The sequence below is a fragment of the Heterodontus francisci genome, chromosome 17 (assembly GCF_036365525.1).
Source record: "Heterodontus francisci isolate sHetFra1 chromosome 17, sHetFra1.hap1, whole genome shotgun sequence".
In the NCBI taxonomy this organism is placed as follows: domain Eukaryota; kingdom Metazoa; phylum Chordata; class Chondrichthyes; order Heterodontiformes; family Heterodontidae; genus Heterodontus; species Heterodontus francisci.
The window spans coordinates 86122134-86137423 of NC_090387.1; the positions used below are offsets into that span (position 1 = coordinate 86122134).

Below are 15290 nucleotides of genomic sequence, written 5' to 3' on the forward strand. Positions count from 1 at the left end.
TTAAGTAGACTCGGCCTTTATTCGCTGGAGTTTAGAAGAATGAGATATGATCTCATTGAAACATATGCAAATTATTAAGAGGCTTGACAGGATATATGTTGGGAGGATGTTTCCCTTGGTTGGGGAATCTAGAACTAGGGTCAGTTTTCAGAATTAAGAGGTTGACCATTTAGGACTGAAATGAGGAGAACTTTCTTCACTTGGAGAGTGGTGAATCTTTGGAATTCTCTACCCCAGTCATTGAGTATTTTCAACTCAGACATCAATAGATTTTTAGATACTAAGAGAATCAAGGAATATGGGGATATTGTAGGAAGGTGTAGCTGAGGTAGAAGATCGGTCATGATCTTATTGAATGGCGAAACAGGCTTAAGGGACTGAATGGCCTACACCTGCTATTTCTTGTGTTCTTATCAGCATTCTTATTGGCTTGTAGTGTGACTGGTTTGGTAAGTAGTCTATTTTGTACTTTGTGGTGTTAGGGATTGCACACAGTGGGTTTATCAAAAACCTTTGCTGAGCTATGTGGTTGCAGCCAGAATGTCGTAAAGGATGCAACAGTTAGTCATAGTTCCTTTGGATTGCAAAAGACAAAAACAGCCAGGGTTCTTGTTCCTGGTTGTTACCTAGTAAGGCCTAGTGGAACGAGCATACGTGCAGATGTCAGGTGGAGCTAGGTATACTCTGATATGCCGCCCCATAGTTAAATAAGTCTCCCAAAGCTTTGTAAGGTTTCTGTTTCCCACTATAATGGGAAATTTGAATGCACAGGATTGATAGTAGCACCATCATCCAGATCAGGATGGCGCAGTGGCGCAGTGGTTAGCACTGCAGCCTCACAGCTCCAGCGACCCGTGTTCAATTCTGGGTACTGCCTGTGCGGAGTTTGCAAGTTCTCCCTGTGACCGTGTGGGTTTTCGCCGGGTGCTCCGGTTTCCTCCCACAGCCAAAGACTTGCAGGTTTGATAGGTAAATTGGCCACTATAAATTGCTCCTGGTAAAAGTAGGTGGTAGGGGAATTGAGGGAAGGTGGGGATGTGGTTGGAATATGGGATTAATGTAGGATTAGTATAAATGGGTGGTTGATGGTCAGCATAGACTCAGTGGGCTGAAGGGCCTGTTTCAGTGCTGTATCTCTAAATAAAAAAAAATCACATGATACATCATGTGGTTGAAAATCTCAGGAAAACACAGAAATATGCCCATTTTGGGATATAGCAGTTTATTGGAAATGGTTTGTTGATTGTAGTGCTGAACCCATAACCACAGGAGCTTCATTCTCGCAGTCTAGTCCTGTCTGGTGGAGCCTTGCAACCAACTGCCAAACAGTGCTTCTGTGACTTCTTACAGTGAGCACAGTCGATGAACATTTTTAGAGTGCCAGTTGTTTCTCTGTTCGTTGGCCAGGCTGATAGAGCGCACTGCTGTTGTCTTAGAGACAAGGGTGCTGACTGATGATATACTCAGTTCTTGTATGTATCATAGCACTGTAGTGGCATTTTGATTTTCATGATCTGAATGTGTCAAAAACAAGGCAATTTGTAAAAGGTCACCAGATATTTTGTAAGAAACTACAGTAAAATCGTGACAAATTTTGAAATTTGCAAAAAGATTATGCTGGCCATTTGTAGAAATCAAAATCATAGGATTTGTTGATCGATATGCCATAGTGAATTAGTAGCCTCATGTGTGAACCATATTATAGCTAAATGTGAAAAACTTTTAACCATTTTGCTCACTTCATAAAATCCTCTGTGTGGTGATAATTTAATGAAGTATGTTTTCAGGTTCCACGGATGGTTAAAGTTATCCAGGAAGATTCTCCGTACTTCAGAATCATCTGTCCTAATGACGTGGGTCGGAAAGTGGCACCCGGCATGATCGCTACATTCAAGCTTGTTTTCGTACCTGAGGAAAACAGGGTGTGTGAATTAGGAATGATATTTATTGAAAAAAGTAAATTTAATTGTTATGATTGAATCCGAATCCAGGTGGCGGTGGGTTGTAATTAGGCTGGTTAGCAGTCGTATTGTAGGTACAATGTGCCCATTCAAAAATAGAATCTGAAATGCGCCTGCATATTTCCGATGGGAAGTATGCAGGAGTTTATCTGGTAAAAGGGTTTGCGCGTGCATACCTAATGCACGCCAGCAGCATGTAGAGCAGGCAAATCATGATGCCAGTCAGCGTGGAATGCTGATTTGATGCTAGCAGTCCCATTTTCCAACTACACACTCTAGCCAATGCCCTGCCTTAACCTTATACAGCTGAACACGATGTTAAATGTCACTAAGCAACCCCCCCTCCCCCCACAGCACTATTTATAGCAATTATGAACTACCTATAAGTTAGTTGCTGGATTATTTATTACGTCTGATGATGCAATGGTACACATATTTTTTAGCTTTCAAATACTTGGCTAAAGTTGGAATAGTACCTTCTATCCCTCCATCCAAGTCATTAATATAGATTGTAAATAGTTGGGGCCTGAGGACCGAAACCTGTGGCCATTTGTAGAAACTTGTAGCAGCTGCCATGACTCCTCATCCTCTGGCTGTCCACACTGCCTCAGATCTTCACTCCAACCCCCAAAGTGTGTGAATGGATCCTCAGGGACAAGGGAAGACATGGCTACTGACCCCGCTATCGGAGCCCGGACAGAGGCGCAGAAATGATACAACCAAAGGCACCTGCTCACTAGGACGACCATTGATCAGGCCTTCGGGCTTCTCAAGATGTGTTTCCAGTGCCTGGACTGGTCGGGTGATGCCCTTCAATGCCCTTCTGCAAACGTCTTGGTCATTATGGTGGTCTGCTGCATTTTCCATAACATGACCACAGCCAAAGACTTTCAGGTTAATAGGTAAATTGGCCATTGTAAATTGCCCCTAGTGTAGGTAGGTGGTAGGAGAATGGTGGGGATGTGGTAGGGAATATGGGATTAATGTAGGATTAGTATAAATGGGTGGTTGTTGGTCGGCACAGACTCAGTGGGCCGAAGGGCCTGTTTCAGTGCTGTATCTCTCTATGACTCTATGACTGTCCAGAGAGGTGTGGACCTTGAGGATGATGAGGCCTTGGAAGGAGACAGCTCATTGGGGAAGAGCATGAGGTAAAAGAGGAGGAGGAAGTGGAGGCAAAGAGAGATGACACTGAACAGCGAGTTGTCCCAGCTGCACAAAGATGTGGTCCGGCATGGCTCGGGGCACGAACAGCTTGTGAGGAAGCCATGAAGGTCAGGGATCTCCTGATTCAGGGATGTTTCAACTGATCCAGGTTGAGGAGTATGGCATGTAAGGGAGTCTGAGATATCTGTGCTAACACATGTGTGGAAGATGCAGCCTGGAACATCTAATCACTCACTGCCAATGAAGGAAATACATCTGCCCAGAGGCTTTGCTCTCACCATGGAGGATCCCATTATGTCTTTCACTATCTTATGCCACTTTTCCTGTCAGGACAATAATAGGAGTCCCAGGTGTGTGCCTTAAATTGTTATCATTGTAAATTGTAAAGAGAGGAAAACAGTTGTCAGAGACTGTAAGAGGTTGATTTATCTCTGTGTTCGGCCACTCCTCCTCGGTGCTCCCCTTGTGGCTTCAGAGAAGGTGGAGGCAGGCTGCTCATTCATCTCGGCTGCGGCTTGCGGCAGAGATGCATGTGGTGGTCATCCTCATCGTGAAGATACCGTGGAGCATCTTCAGGGGCTGCTGGTCCTGCGTCATTGCAGCAACAATATCTGCCACTTGGCCCTGCTGCACAGATGGTCCCTCAGTCAGAGGGCCAAAGAGGCAGAGGATGATGAAGGCGTTCTGTGAGGGTGGCACCCTCATCCTCTTCCGTGCCATCCTCAGTTCTTGCTGGGCGCTCTGGATGCCTGGCAGAGTACACCAGTTGGGGTGGAACTGGCATCCCCTCCAAAGATCTCTGCATCACCAGCGACACTGACCGGTCCATGCTCCTCAGCATCTCATGGATCCTGTGGACGTCAGTGCGCAGTTCCTGCATGCTGTCAGAGTGATACCGCATATGGCTCGCCAAAAGGTTGGCTCACTCTCTCTATGGAGGAACTCATGCGCTCATAGCCCTGAGCCATTGTGGCACACATGAGCTGGATAGACTCCTCTATCCTCTGCCCAAGACCCCACACTGCCTCAGGGAACTTATGACATGTGGGAATACATCTGCTGCTGCTGCTCAAGGTAGAGACTCCTTTCCACTGTCTCCTGAGGCCCTGCACCTGTGCCCAGCTGAGCAGGGCTGTGTCTTTCTTCCCCCCCCCCAAGGGAAATTGACCACAGCTCCCTCTGTCTCTGGCATTTCCATCTGTACGAACACTGTGATCATCACCCTGTGCCATCATATCTACATTTGCGCGGGGACCCACTGAGGTGAGAGTGTCTGCGCTGATGGACAGTGCGCTGATAAGGTGTGACGGTCCTTCTTCTTCTCCTTTCTGCTGATTTGGGCCCTTGCAAGGAGAGGGAGAGGGTGCCTTAGGATGTTGATTTGCACTTGTGGGAGTCACAAGAAGAGATGATGAGATTTAGCCAAGGAGAGTGGAAACCCCTGCTGTGCTGAGGTTACCCACTATTACTCAGTGCGTGACATGTTATCAGAAGGGGTGAGTGCACTGAACCCCTTTAATGACCAATCTGCCCTCTGTAATCACCAGGTGCACCGAGCTTCTGTTTTGCCAGGCCCAAGTGCCTCCTGTTCCACTATCCTGGCTATCTCTATTGTTGTCAGTTCCATTGGGGTGACCTGGTAGAAGAACGGCACCCCCCACTCCTGTGTGGGCCCTGTCTCTCGCACTGTGCACCCGTTTTTCCTGCAAGGACAAAAGAGAACGAGATAAGGTGCTGCTGTCTTCTGTGTCTATTGTCATCTGTGCCTATGTATTAGGAGCTGTGTGTCTCAGTGGTGACAGGCCCTCTGCAGTTCTGGCTGTGAGCCATTCTGAGGGGTCAGTGTGCCCTGGGCACACCCCCTCCCATGTTCAGGAGCAACATGCACCCTGAGGCTCCTCAACTGGTGTGTCTGCTGGAGGGTTCAAGCCCTGAGACCATTCCAGAGTGTTGGGGATTGCACTGACCTTGCTATAATGTATGAGGCATTGAACCTTTTAAGGCACTGGATCCAGATTCTTCTCATCTTGTTTCTGCTGCTGACGGTGGCAGCAAGCTGGCCCCAGGCCTCTTTGGTTTCAGCTCTTGGCCCCCTCCTGCCATCCTCCAGAAAGAGGACCTCCCTCCTCTCCCTCACATTCCTCCAACATTCAATCAAGGTCGGCATCAGTGAACCGAGGGACAGCCCTGACCGGGGTGTCAGACCTCTGGATCTTCTGACTAATCTCCTCACTCTGGTGCTGTGGAAGGCTTTGGCATGAACCGCAGATCTCTTCCTCAGGACAACCAGGAGCCTCAATGATGGCTACCGTGAGGAGTCTGAATCAGTCTCCCACTTCATCTGACCCGCCTTCGTTTCCGCTCCCCTCTGGCTCTAGTTGGACAGGGAACGTGCCTCCATATCAATTAAGGGCACACCCATGTGAAAATCATGACTTTAATCAGTTTCCCACCAGAGACAGTTCCTGACCCGAAAAGAAAGCAGACTCCTGTTTCCCATCTCTGTGGCGAAAATTCAGCTTTTGTCTTGTTTTCCTCAGGGGCACTACTGTGTGCCATGCCACAGATGATGGGCTAGCGCATCTTACTTATTAAAATGAAAATAGTTATGAGTCAGAATTGACTTCATTTTTTCACCACCAAATGGTAATGCTTGGTGAGTATCATGTTTGCAGTTGCTATACCTGAGTGAAGTAATAATGGCTAAGTAGTTTATTTACATCGTAAAGCCATTGACTTAGATGTAAATAATGGAACAATCTTGATGCAAAGAAATTTGAATACTCTGATCAGTGTTAGGTCAAATGTTAATGAAAATTAATGGAATTTAGCTTGTATTAGAATGCTGTCAGTTTAGCACTCTTTTGAAGCCAATTTGTACTACACTTGACAATAATGTCAATAAATCTCAAAAAAGCTTGGATTTTTTGTTCTGGGCTACTCCAGTAGAATGGGACTTGTGCCCACTATGGAGATGCTCCTCTGAACCAGGTTAACAGGCTTCAGGGTTTTCTGCGTTGGGAGGCAGGCTCCTTGGCTGCCTCTGGAGAGTTGTCCTCGACTGCAGTGGGCAGACTCGCTGGCAATGGACCTGAGCTAGCTGCTGTGCTACTGAACAATTGCTGGGGGCACGGCGGGGGGAGTCCACAGAACAGGGGAGGAAGTGGCGGTGGCGTAATGGTGGTATCACTGATCTAGTAATCCAGAGACCTAGACTAATGCTCTGGGGACATGGGTTTGAATCCAACCACGGCAGATGGTGAAATTTGAATTCAATTAATAAATCTGGCATTAAAAAAGCCAGTCTAATGATGACCATGAAACCATTGTCGATTGTCATAAAAACCCATCTGGTTCACTAACGTCCTTTAGGGAAAGGAAATCTGCCATCCTTACCTGGTCTGGCCTACATGTGACTCCAGAGCCAGCAAGTGGTTGAAAGTAAAATGCTTTCTGAAATGGCCTAGCAAGCCACTCATCACCAAGAGTGGCTTGGTAGCACCATTACTGACCGAGCTGGCCGAGTCCTGAAGGACATAGCAGTTAGACTGGGTCTACAGCAGGCTGTGAGGCAACCAACAAGAGGGAAAACCCTACTTGACCTCATCCTCACCAATCTACCTGTTGCAGATGCATCTGTCCATGACAGTATTGATAGGAGTGACCACCACACAGTCCTTGTGGAGACGAAGTCCCGTCTTCACATTTTTCTTTTTTTCTTTCATGGGATGTGCGCATCACTGGCAAGGCCAGTATTTGTTCATTCCTAATTGCCTTTAAACTAAGTGGCTTCCTAGGTCATTTCAGAGGGCAGTTAAGAACCAACCACGTTTCTGTGGGTCTGGAGTCACATGTTGGCCAGACCAAGTAGGGATGGAAGATTTCCTTCCCTCAAAGACATTAGTGAACCAGATGGTTTTTTACGGCAATTGACAATGGTTTCATGGTCACCATTAGACCAGTTTTTTTAATGCCAGATTTATTAATTGAATTCAGATTTCACCATCTGCCGTGGTCGGGTAAAACCCATGACCCCAGAGCATTAGCCTAGGTCTCTGGATTTCTATTTTTATGACAATTGATGATAGTTTCATGGCAACATGACTGACACTAGCTTTTAATTCCAGATATTTTTAATTAATTAAATTTATTAATTAAATTTAAATTTCACCATCTGCTGTGGTGGGATTTGAACCCATGTCACCAGGAATTAGCCTGGGCCTCTCAGGAGTGTAATGGAATTCTCTCCACTTGCCTGGATGGGTGCAGCTTCAACAACACTCAAGAAGCTTGACACCATCCAGGATAAAGTAGCCCGCTTGATTGGCACCCCATCCACCACCTTCAACATGGCACAGTGGCGCAGTGGTTAGCACCGCAGCCTCACAGCTCCAGCGACCCTGGTTCAATTCTGGGTACTGCCTGTGTGGAGTTTGCAAGTTCTCCCTGTGTCTGCGTGGGTTTCCTCCGGATGCTCTGGTTTCCTCCCACATGCCAAAGACTTGCAGGTTGATAGGTTAATTGGCCATTATAAATTGCCCCTAGTATAGGTAGGTGGTAGGGAAATATAGGGACAGGTGGGGATGTGGTAGGAATATGGGATTAGTGTTGGATTAGTATAAATGGGTGGTTGATGGTCGGCACAGACTCGGTGGGCTGAAGGGCCTGTTTCAGTGCTGTATCTCTAAAAAAAAACATTCACTCCCTTTACCACCGACGCGCAGAGGCAGCAGTGACTACCATCTACAAATGCACTGCAGCAATTCACCATGACGCCTTTGGCAGCAGCTTCCCAACCTTTACCACTTAGAAGGGCAAGGGCAGCAGTTGCATGGGAATACTACCATCTGCAAGTTTCCCTCCAAGTCACACACCATCCTGACTTGGAACTATTCCTTCACTATCGCGGTGTCAAAATCCTGGAACTCCCTTCCTAACAGCACTGTGGGTGTACCTACGCCCCAAGAACTACAGCAGTTCAGGAAGGCAGCTCACCACCACCTTCTCAAGGGCAATTAGGGATGGTTAATAAATGCTGGCCGAGCAATCAACGCCCACATCCCATGAACGAATAAAAAAAAATCTGCACTGTCAAATCATACCTCAGCACCTTCCACCAGCGCAGACACACTTACCTCAGTTAGGCCACAGATTAGCATAGAAAGGGGAGCACTGGGTGAACTTCACATCACACGTGTGTAGGAGGAGGAGTGTGAGGCAGAGTCTGCTTTCAGCAGTCACCCTTGGAGGAGGGAGGACAGACACAGCGATGCTTCACTGGGTGAAGATGCTGGGCCTTGGGAGTCACAGACAAGGATGATTTTCCTTGAGTAACTGAGGCAGATAGGTTCCTGTTTGTCGGAGATGCCTGAGGCCTAGAGGAGCCATGGGCAGGCAATGGAGTCGTCCTTGCAGCACATGTGCTCTGTTATGACCCAGGGATTCGATCTCTGATCTCCTTCTTTGAGAGATTGGGCAACCTCTTGGGAGAGCCATCGGCATCACACTCTGAGTGGGTGCAGGAGCAGCGCGCTGATATGCACAGCAAGAATGAGACCCTCTGTAGCATAGATGGCTCAGTGTCGCTGATGACGCAGAGGTGTTCAGAGTGGATGCCAGTTTGAGTCCCAGTCGCTGGCCTCATCCAGCATTCAAGGGTGCCAGGAAAGGGCTAAGATGGTTGTAGTGGCAGATGAAGGGGCCACCCCCAGGGGTGACTGGCGTCACCCTTGAGCCCCCTCGCCCCCTCTGACTCAGGAACCATCTGTTTGCCAAAGCCCTGTGATAGTGGCATCCTCTGCAATGACGCAGATGCGGCAGCCTGTGGAGGAACCCCCATGGGCACTTCCAAGATGAGGACGGAAGCCATGGGTATCTCAGCTGGAGGCAGAGAGTAGGACCAGGCTGCCTCCACCTCATCCTCTGCCACAGGAGGAGCACCCCATAGGAGTGTTAGGAAAAGGAAGGCACCACACTGTTGAATTCATCAAATGGGTCACCAGGGTGCTATTGTCTACATCTGTCTGTTATTACATTTGCATCACAATATAACTTCTTTATGTCATCACTCTGACAGATGTGTTGTTGGTGTCTCATCTCAAAAAGGGGGATGTAGCATTTTGGGGTGGGTGGCAGGGATTTGGGGCTCTGGGAATGTTATGTGCCCATGCCTTATGATGTTGGGCAATGTTCGTGGAGGAACCCTCCATCTGCACACTCATGGCTGGCAATGGGACCTCACAGTTAAGGGTCATAGCGGTAAAAGCTCTCTATGCTGGAAGGTGAGTTTAGGGGTCATCAGCCGCAAGGGCTCAGGGGGCGAAAAGGTGATGCTCTGCTGAATCAGTGTTTCCCTTGCTGCCATGCCAGCGTGCAGTTCACCCTGAGGTCTGGGATGGCATTGACAGGCGTCATCCACTGCCAGGGCCTGACCACCTCTTGAGTGATCCCTTCCTCCTCCCAGTCCTCCTCCAAAGTGGAGTGGCATTTCAGGTCCTCCTCTTCATCCATCCCCAGGCCTCTTTGTAGTGTCATGTTGTGTAGGGCGTAGTAGACGACCACAATATGGGACACTCTGGCTGGCTCGAACTGGAGGGCACCACCTGACTGATCAAGACAAGGAAGCGCACCTTCAAGAGGCCAATGGTCTGTTTAGTGCAGATCTGCGTTAGGGGATGGCTCTGGTGGTAGTTCCTCTCTCCATTCGTGTCTAGGCTTCGGACGGGTGTCATGAGCCATCTCTTTAGTTGATAACCCTTATCCCCCAGCAGCCACCCACGGACTCCTGCAGGATAAAGGAGTCATGATAGCTGCTTGGGAACTGCAAAATTTGCTTCCTGTGATCACAGAGCAGCTGGACATTCAATGAGTGGTAGCCCTTTTGGTTCAGGAATCTGACTGGTTGGTCTGTCGGTGCCTTAATAGCTATGTGGGTGCAGTCGATGAGGCCCTGGACACGAGGAAATCCATTGATGGCGGCAATGCTCAAAGGTCTCTGTGCCTGCATTTGTCCATCTGTGTCAAAGTGGATGTTGTCCCCTGTCCTCCAGAATATGGCATCTGTGATCTGCCCGATGGCGTGATGAGCTGCTGACTCTGAGGTGCCACCTTGGCCTGCAGTTGATCCCTGGAACAACCCAGTTGCCTAAAAATTCAGGGTGATGGTGACCTTGGACGGCTGCAGGTAACGGACTGCCATGGGAGCTGTGAGGCCTGAGGTCATTGTGAATCAGAGCACAAAGTTCTGAGACCATCTGCCTGGATAGGTGCAGCTTCCTACAACACTGGCGCTCTATCATTTACAGATAGCTGACTCTTGCGGGGTACTTCCGATGTTTTGAGTAGCGCCTTCTTCCCTTGCAGCCCTCCCGCTGTGCTCCTCTGGCCTCTTGCTGTCCAGGAGGATACATCTGCTGCAGTTCATCCTGGCTGCTCTGTCCAGTTTTAGAGTAGCCTGTTCCCATATCAACTCCCTCAGCTGGGCTTTGTGCATTTACCAGGCCATCCCCTGCCAACCCCTGCTGCCCAAATGATGCCAGTGGCCTCACGTCCCTCTCCGGATTCCTACCACTCACCACTGAAAAAAGCAAGTCTTAAAGCTCCAGCAGTGCCTATTGGGTGGCACTTTTGGAGCAGCTGCCTCTGCATCATGTTAATCAGCCCTTCCCATAGCCCTCATGGCCGCCCCGTATTTTTCACATCTTCTAAACCCTGCTATGGTCCACACATGGCATTTTCTCTGTGCCTTCCACTAAAAATTGAAAACTGCTGCTGACGAGCCTATTAATGAGCGGTACAATGAGCTCAACAGGCGATTAATTGGAGGCGTGCGGGGCTGCCATTCCCTCGCTTCCGGCCTCCCTTTAAAAATGGCTTTGTGTTCTGTGGGCGTGGGACCCAGTACCGACCTCCGAGAACGCGATCTTTGAATCACGCATGCACCCACTCCTGCCCCCAGTGAGCTTTAAATATCCAGTTGCAGATTTCTCTCACTACATTCAAATTTGCATGCCCTCATCCACATATGACTAGTTCCAGCCATTTGCTGGGAATGTTTCATCAATTAACTAATCTGATAAGAGAAATTTTAAGAACTCGCTGCATTGGCCAATCGAACTGCTTGTTGTAATTTTCTTATTTCCCTTAGGTAATAGTAGCAACCTAGTTAATGGTTGAGGGATCAGTTGGTGAAGTCAGCACCTGGTCTGGGAACTATCGTGGACTGCTCTGTGCAGCCAATGCATACCAATCTACTCCCTTAGAAACAGCTTTATTTTGCTCAAGAATTTTGTGGCAGTCAAGTTTGGATGTTTGTCAGTCCATCCAATACCAGGAGCTGTGGGAAAGAGAAATATCTAATCTAGATCCTGATTGTTGATTTCTATGATGTTTTTCCTCCGAATCTTAGGGCAGTTGCAAGTCACACTCGCCCTAGCCATCGCTGCAGAACTGAATAGTGCTTGTAGTGGATTATGGGGAATTTTAGTGCCTTGGAAATCAGCTAATCTTCTGGGGCCATGAACAGTGCCCTTTGGGACTGTAAAATGCTGATCAACTGCACTGAGAGCGATGGTTGGTGACTGTCAATGTTAGCAGCAAGAATACAGGGAACTTGAATCTCCAGTAGCAATCCATCTGTTGATCTAAGTTGTTTGGCAATACAGCTTTGCATCTTAATAATAGTTTAAATTGCATATTATCACGCCACACAAATGTCTCAGAAAATTGGAAAGTAACTGTGATTCCTCTTGGTCCAGAGGAATTTGCAAAATCCGAACCTTATGTTGATTGGTAATTTTGGCACTGATCTGAACTGCACTGATTATCTTAAAAGTTAAAAAAGAGCCATCTGAATACAGTTACTAGTGTGCCTCAGTCATCCTTTTATACTTTGGAGCAGCATAGGAGCCAATAAATATATGATTGGGCTGCTTTGATTGCTGTATACATTCTGAGTTGCTACATTACAACACTGCACTTCAGAGGTACTTCATTGGCTGTGCAGTGCTTTGGGATGTCCTGGATTTATGAAAGATGCTATGTAAATGCAATCAACGTCATCTCTTTTCCTTCAATAGAAACAAATCTTTTTGGTGCGTTTTTAAAGGCAGATGCCTGTTGGTGAGGCTCTCATTTTGCTTTCTCACCATTATAAACTGTGGTAGTGATGAAGGTGAAGTCCATGGCTACTACCAACCTATTTTAAAATCTGAAATAAAAACAAGAAATGCTGGAAATACTCAGCAGGTCTGGCAGCATCTGTGGAGTGAAAAGCAGAGTTAACGTTTCAGGTTAACTCTGCTTCTCTCTCCACAGATGCTGCCAGACCTGCTGAGTATTTCCAGCATTTCTTGTTTTTATTTCGGATTTCAAGCATCTGCAGTATTTTGCTTTTATTTTAAAATCTACTTGCACAATGATTTTGGAAGTGAAATTGGTCTGCGTAAGTCATGTGAAATGTGCTCTTATTGAATCTGCAGCCTGTTTTAAACTGCGCAGATTGAATATTTGCAATGATCTTAGTTCACACTACTGCGTTTGGACTGGGAAGAGGAAAGGCTAAAGTGAATAGGAGGAGGTTGCGGCCTGAAATGAGCATAAGATTGGGGCGACTCTTTTTCTTCATGAAGTTTACTTTCTTTTTGCACTTTTCAAACAGTTCTGATTTTGATAGTCAAGACAATCTTGACAAGACATATTGTGACAAATTCCCCTTTAGTGATATTCTGAAGTTTTCTTTGATGACTTCTGACATCTTGTAATATTAATAAAAATGAGTGCTGCCCATAAGCCCATTGTTCTCATTGATGTATTTTTTGTATATTTACAGTTTCTCTTTATATCTCAAACTTCTGACTATGGATAGTTTTTCAATTTGCTATCTTGTTGGAATTTTCTGTTCTAGCGGAGAAGAATTAATTAGTCAATTCCATAACTGCTGTTTTATTCCCTCAGGACTATATCCATGAATTGATCTGTGTCACAGAGAGGGAGAAGTTTTTGGTGCCTGTAAAAGCTATTGGGGCACGTGCTATCCTGGATTTCCCAGATTTTATCAACTTCTCCGTGTGTCCTGTCAAATACAACACTCAGAAAACTCTCCTGGTTCGGAACATTGGTAAAAGAGAAGCTAAGTTCACCCTCCAAACCAAAAAGTAAGAACAGTAGCACGGTTTTTGTGGTGGGTCAGGGTGGGGGAAAGAATGCTGTGACTACTGGGGATCCACAAGTGTGTGTTCTGGTTCTCCTGTTAGTCACGCTATTTAAGAGCAATTATTACCTTCAGTAGAAAATTCTGAAAAGCTAAGTGATCAGGGGAGATCAATAGCACTAAAATTAACATGGTCCAATTAAGTGATTAGGCTAAGGATAGTGATATACACTGACAGAAGAAACATATACACATTGAATCCACTGGTGACAGTAGAGAAGGAAAAGGATTTGGCTCTAACAACAAAAAACAAATTCCCACATGCACCAAATTTCCAACTTCACTTTGGCAATATCTCACTCTGGAAGATGTCTCCTCTCACTGCATTCAGTTAAGAAACTAGTCTCCTTTATATAGAGATTCTGATGACTCACTAGCTCGCTCAGCTTCCTGCTGCAATAATTAACACCTATTGAACCTAACTACTTTCAAATGATTGACAGATAACTGCCAACGCTAGCTGCTTCTTGTTTAAAAAGGCTATTTACCTAACCAGGAGATTTAAAGCCAGACTTTTAATCTAAAATTTAAACTGGAGAAAAACTTACCAGAGCGTACCACGTGAACCAAATTTCTAACTTCACTCTGACAATGTCTCACTCAGGCAGATATATCCTCTCACTGCGTCCCCTCACTGCCCTTTCCTTAGGTATGGAGACTAAAACCGTACACAGTGTTAAATGGATCCAAACCGAAAGGTGAAGAATGAAGCCAGACACAGATCCTTTTCTTGATAACAGGTTTATTCAAAGAATGCAGCCTTACATATCTTTACATATCTCTGCCTCTTGCCTTTTCCCCTATATCCCAGCAGGCTCTCTTTATTTCCGCTCTAAGTCCTTAATTAAACAATACCCTTCACCTATGTATCTTTAACAACATAATTAACTTACAATTAACACACAGTACTCCAGGTGTGGTCTCACCAAAGCCTTGTACAATGCAGCAAGATTTCCTTACTCTTGTACTCCAACCCCCCAGCAATAAAGGCTGGCGCATACCATTTGCCTTCCTAATTGCTTGCTGTACCTGCATGTTAACTTTCTTTATTTTGTCTACAAAGCACCCAAATCCCTCTGAATACCACTATTTAATAGTTTCTCACCATTTAAAAAATATTCTGTTCTCCGATTCTTCATAACAAAATGAATAACCCACGTTTCTTCACATCATACTCCATCTACCACCTTCTTGTCCACTCACTTATCCTGTCTATATTCCTTTGCAGCCTCTTAGGGCTGAATTTTCGGGGGCTCTCAAAAGTGGGGGTGGGGGTCCCAAAAATGCTGGTGCCCGGTGGTGTGTCAATTTCAAGATGGCAAACCCCAATAATCACCAGGGCGGGGGGAGGGTGGGACAGGAATCCTGCTCTCCTCCCATTTGAGGCCAATGGAAGCTATTTAAATGCTTGTTAAGAGCTTGTGAAGGTTTGAGATTCAAATTTCTAAAGGGCCGGACAGGTTACCCACGCCTTCAGAAACTGATCATCTGAAGGGAGGTTGGTACAGAGTGGGGAGCCAGTCATGGCTGCCCCAGGGCATTCCCCAGCCCTATGAGGGTCAGCGGGGCAAAAGGGGACAGGGTGCTTGGTATGTGAGTGCCCTTGGCACTGTACAGATGGTGCATTCAATGCCCGAGATTTTAATGGGGTTGGCACCCCCTGGCATAGTGGGGGCAGAAAAGCAGGGGGAAAGGCTGCCATGGACAATTGGGCAGCCAACTGCCCAGAAGGAAAGCTCCAGCTGGCAATGGGGGCACAACTGTCAGATTTTGGGCCCAGTTATGATGAGGGGCGATGCCCTCTGCAGGAGGGGCAGAATCCTAGGCAGAAGGAAGTTATGGGAGAGAAAAGAGGGGCAGGAAGGCAACAGAGGCCAAACCCTCAACACAGGATCTACTGCCAAAGATGCAGTACCTGGACATGACCGAGAACCAGTGCCACAGGAGACTGC

At 46.8% G+C, this 15290-nt stretch overlaps 1 protein-coding gene across 1 annotated transcript in view; it reads left to right on the top strand.

Annotated features, from left to right (window-relative positions):
* Positions 1-15290, top strand: part of hydin (HYDIN axonemal central pair apparatus protein) — a 1234740-nt gene that overhangs the window by 125444 nt on the left and 1094006 nt on the right. Inside the window, exons 6-7 of the mRNA XM_068049816.1 lie at positions 1788-1922; positions 13083-13282. Coding sequence (XP_067905917.1) covers positions 1788-1922; positions 13083-13282 — 335 coding nt within the window. The remainder of the gene's footprint in view (positions 1-1787; positions 1923-13082; positions 13283-15290) is intronic.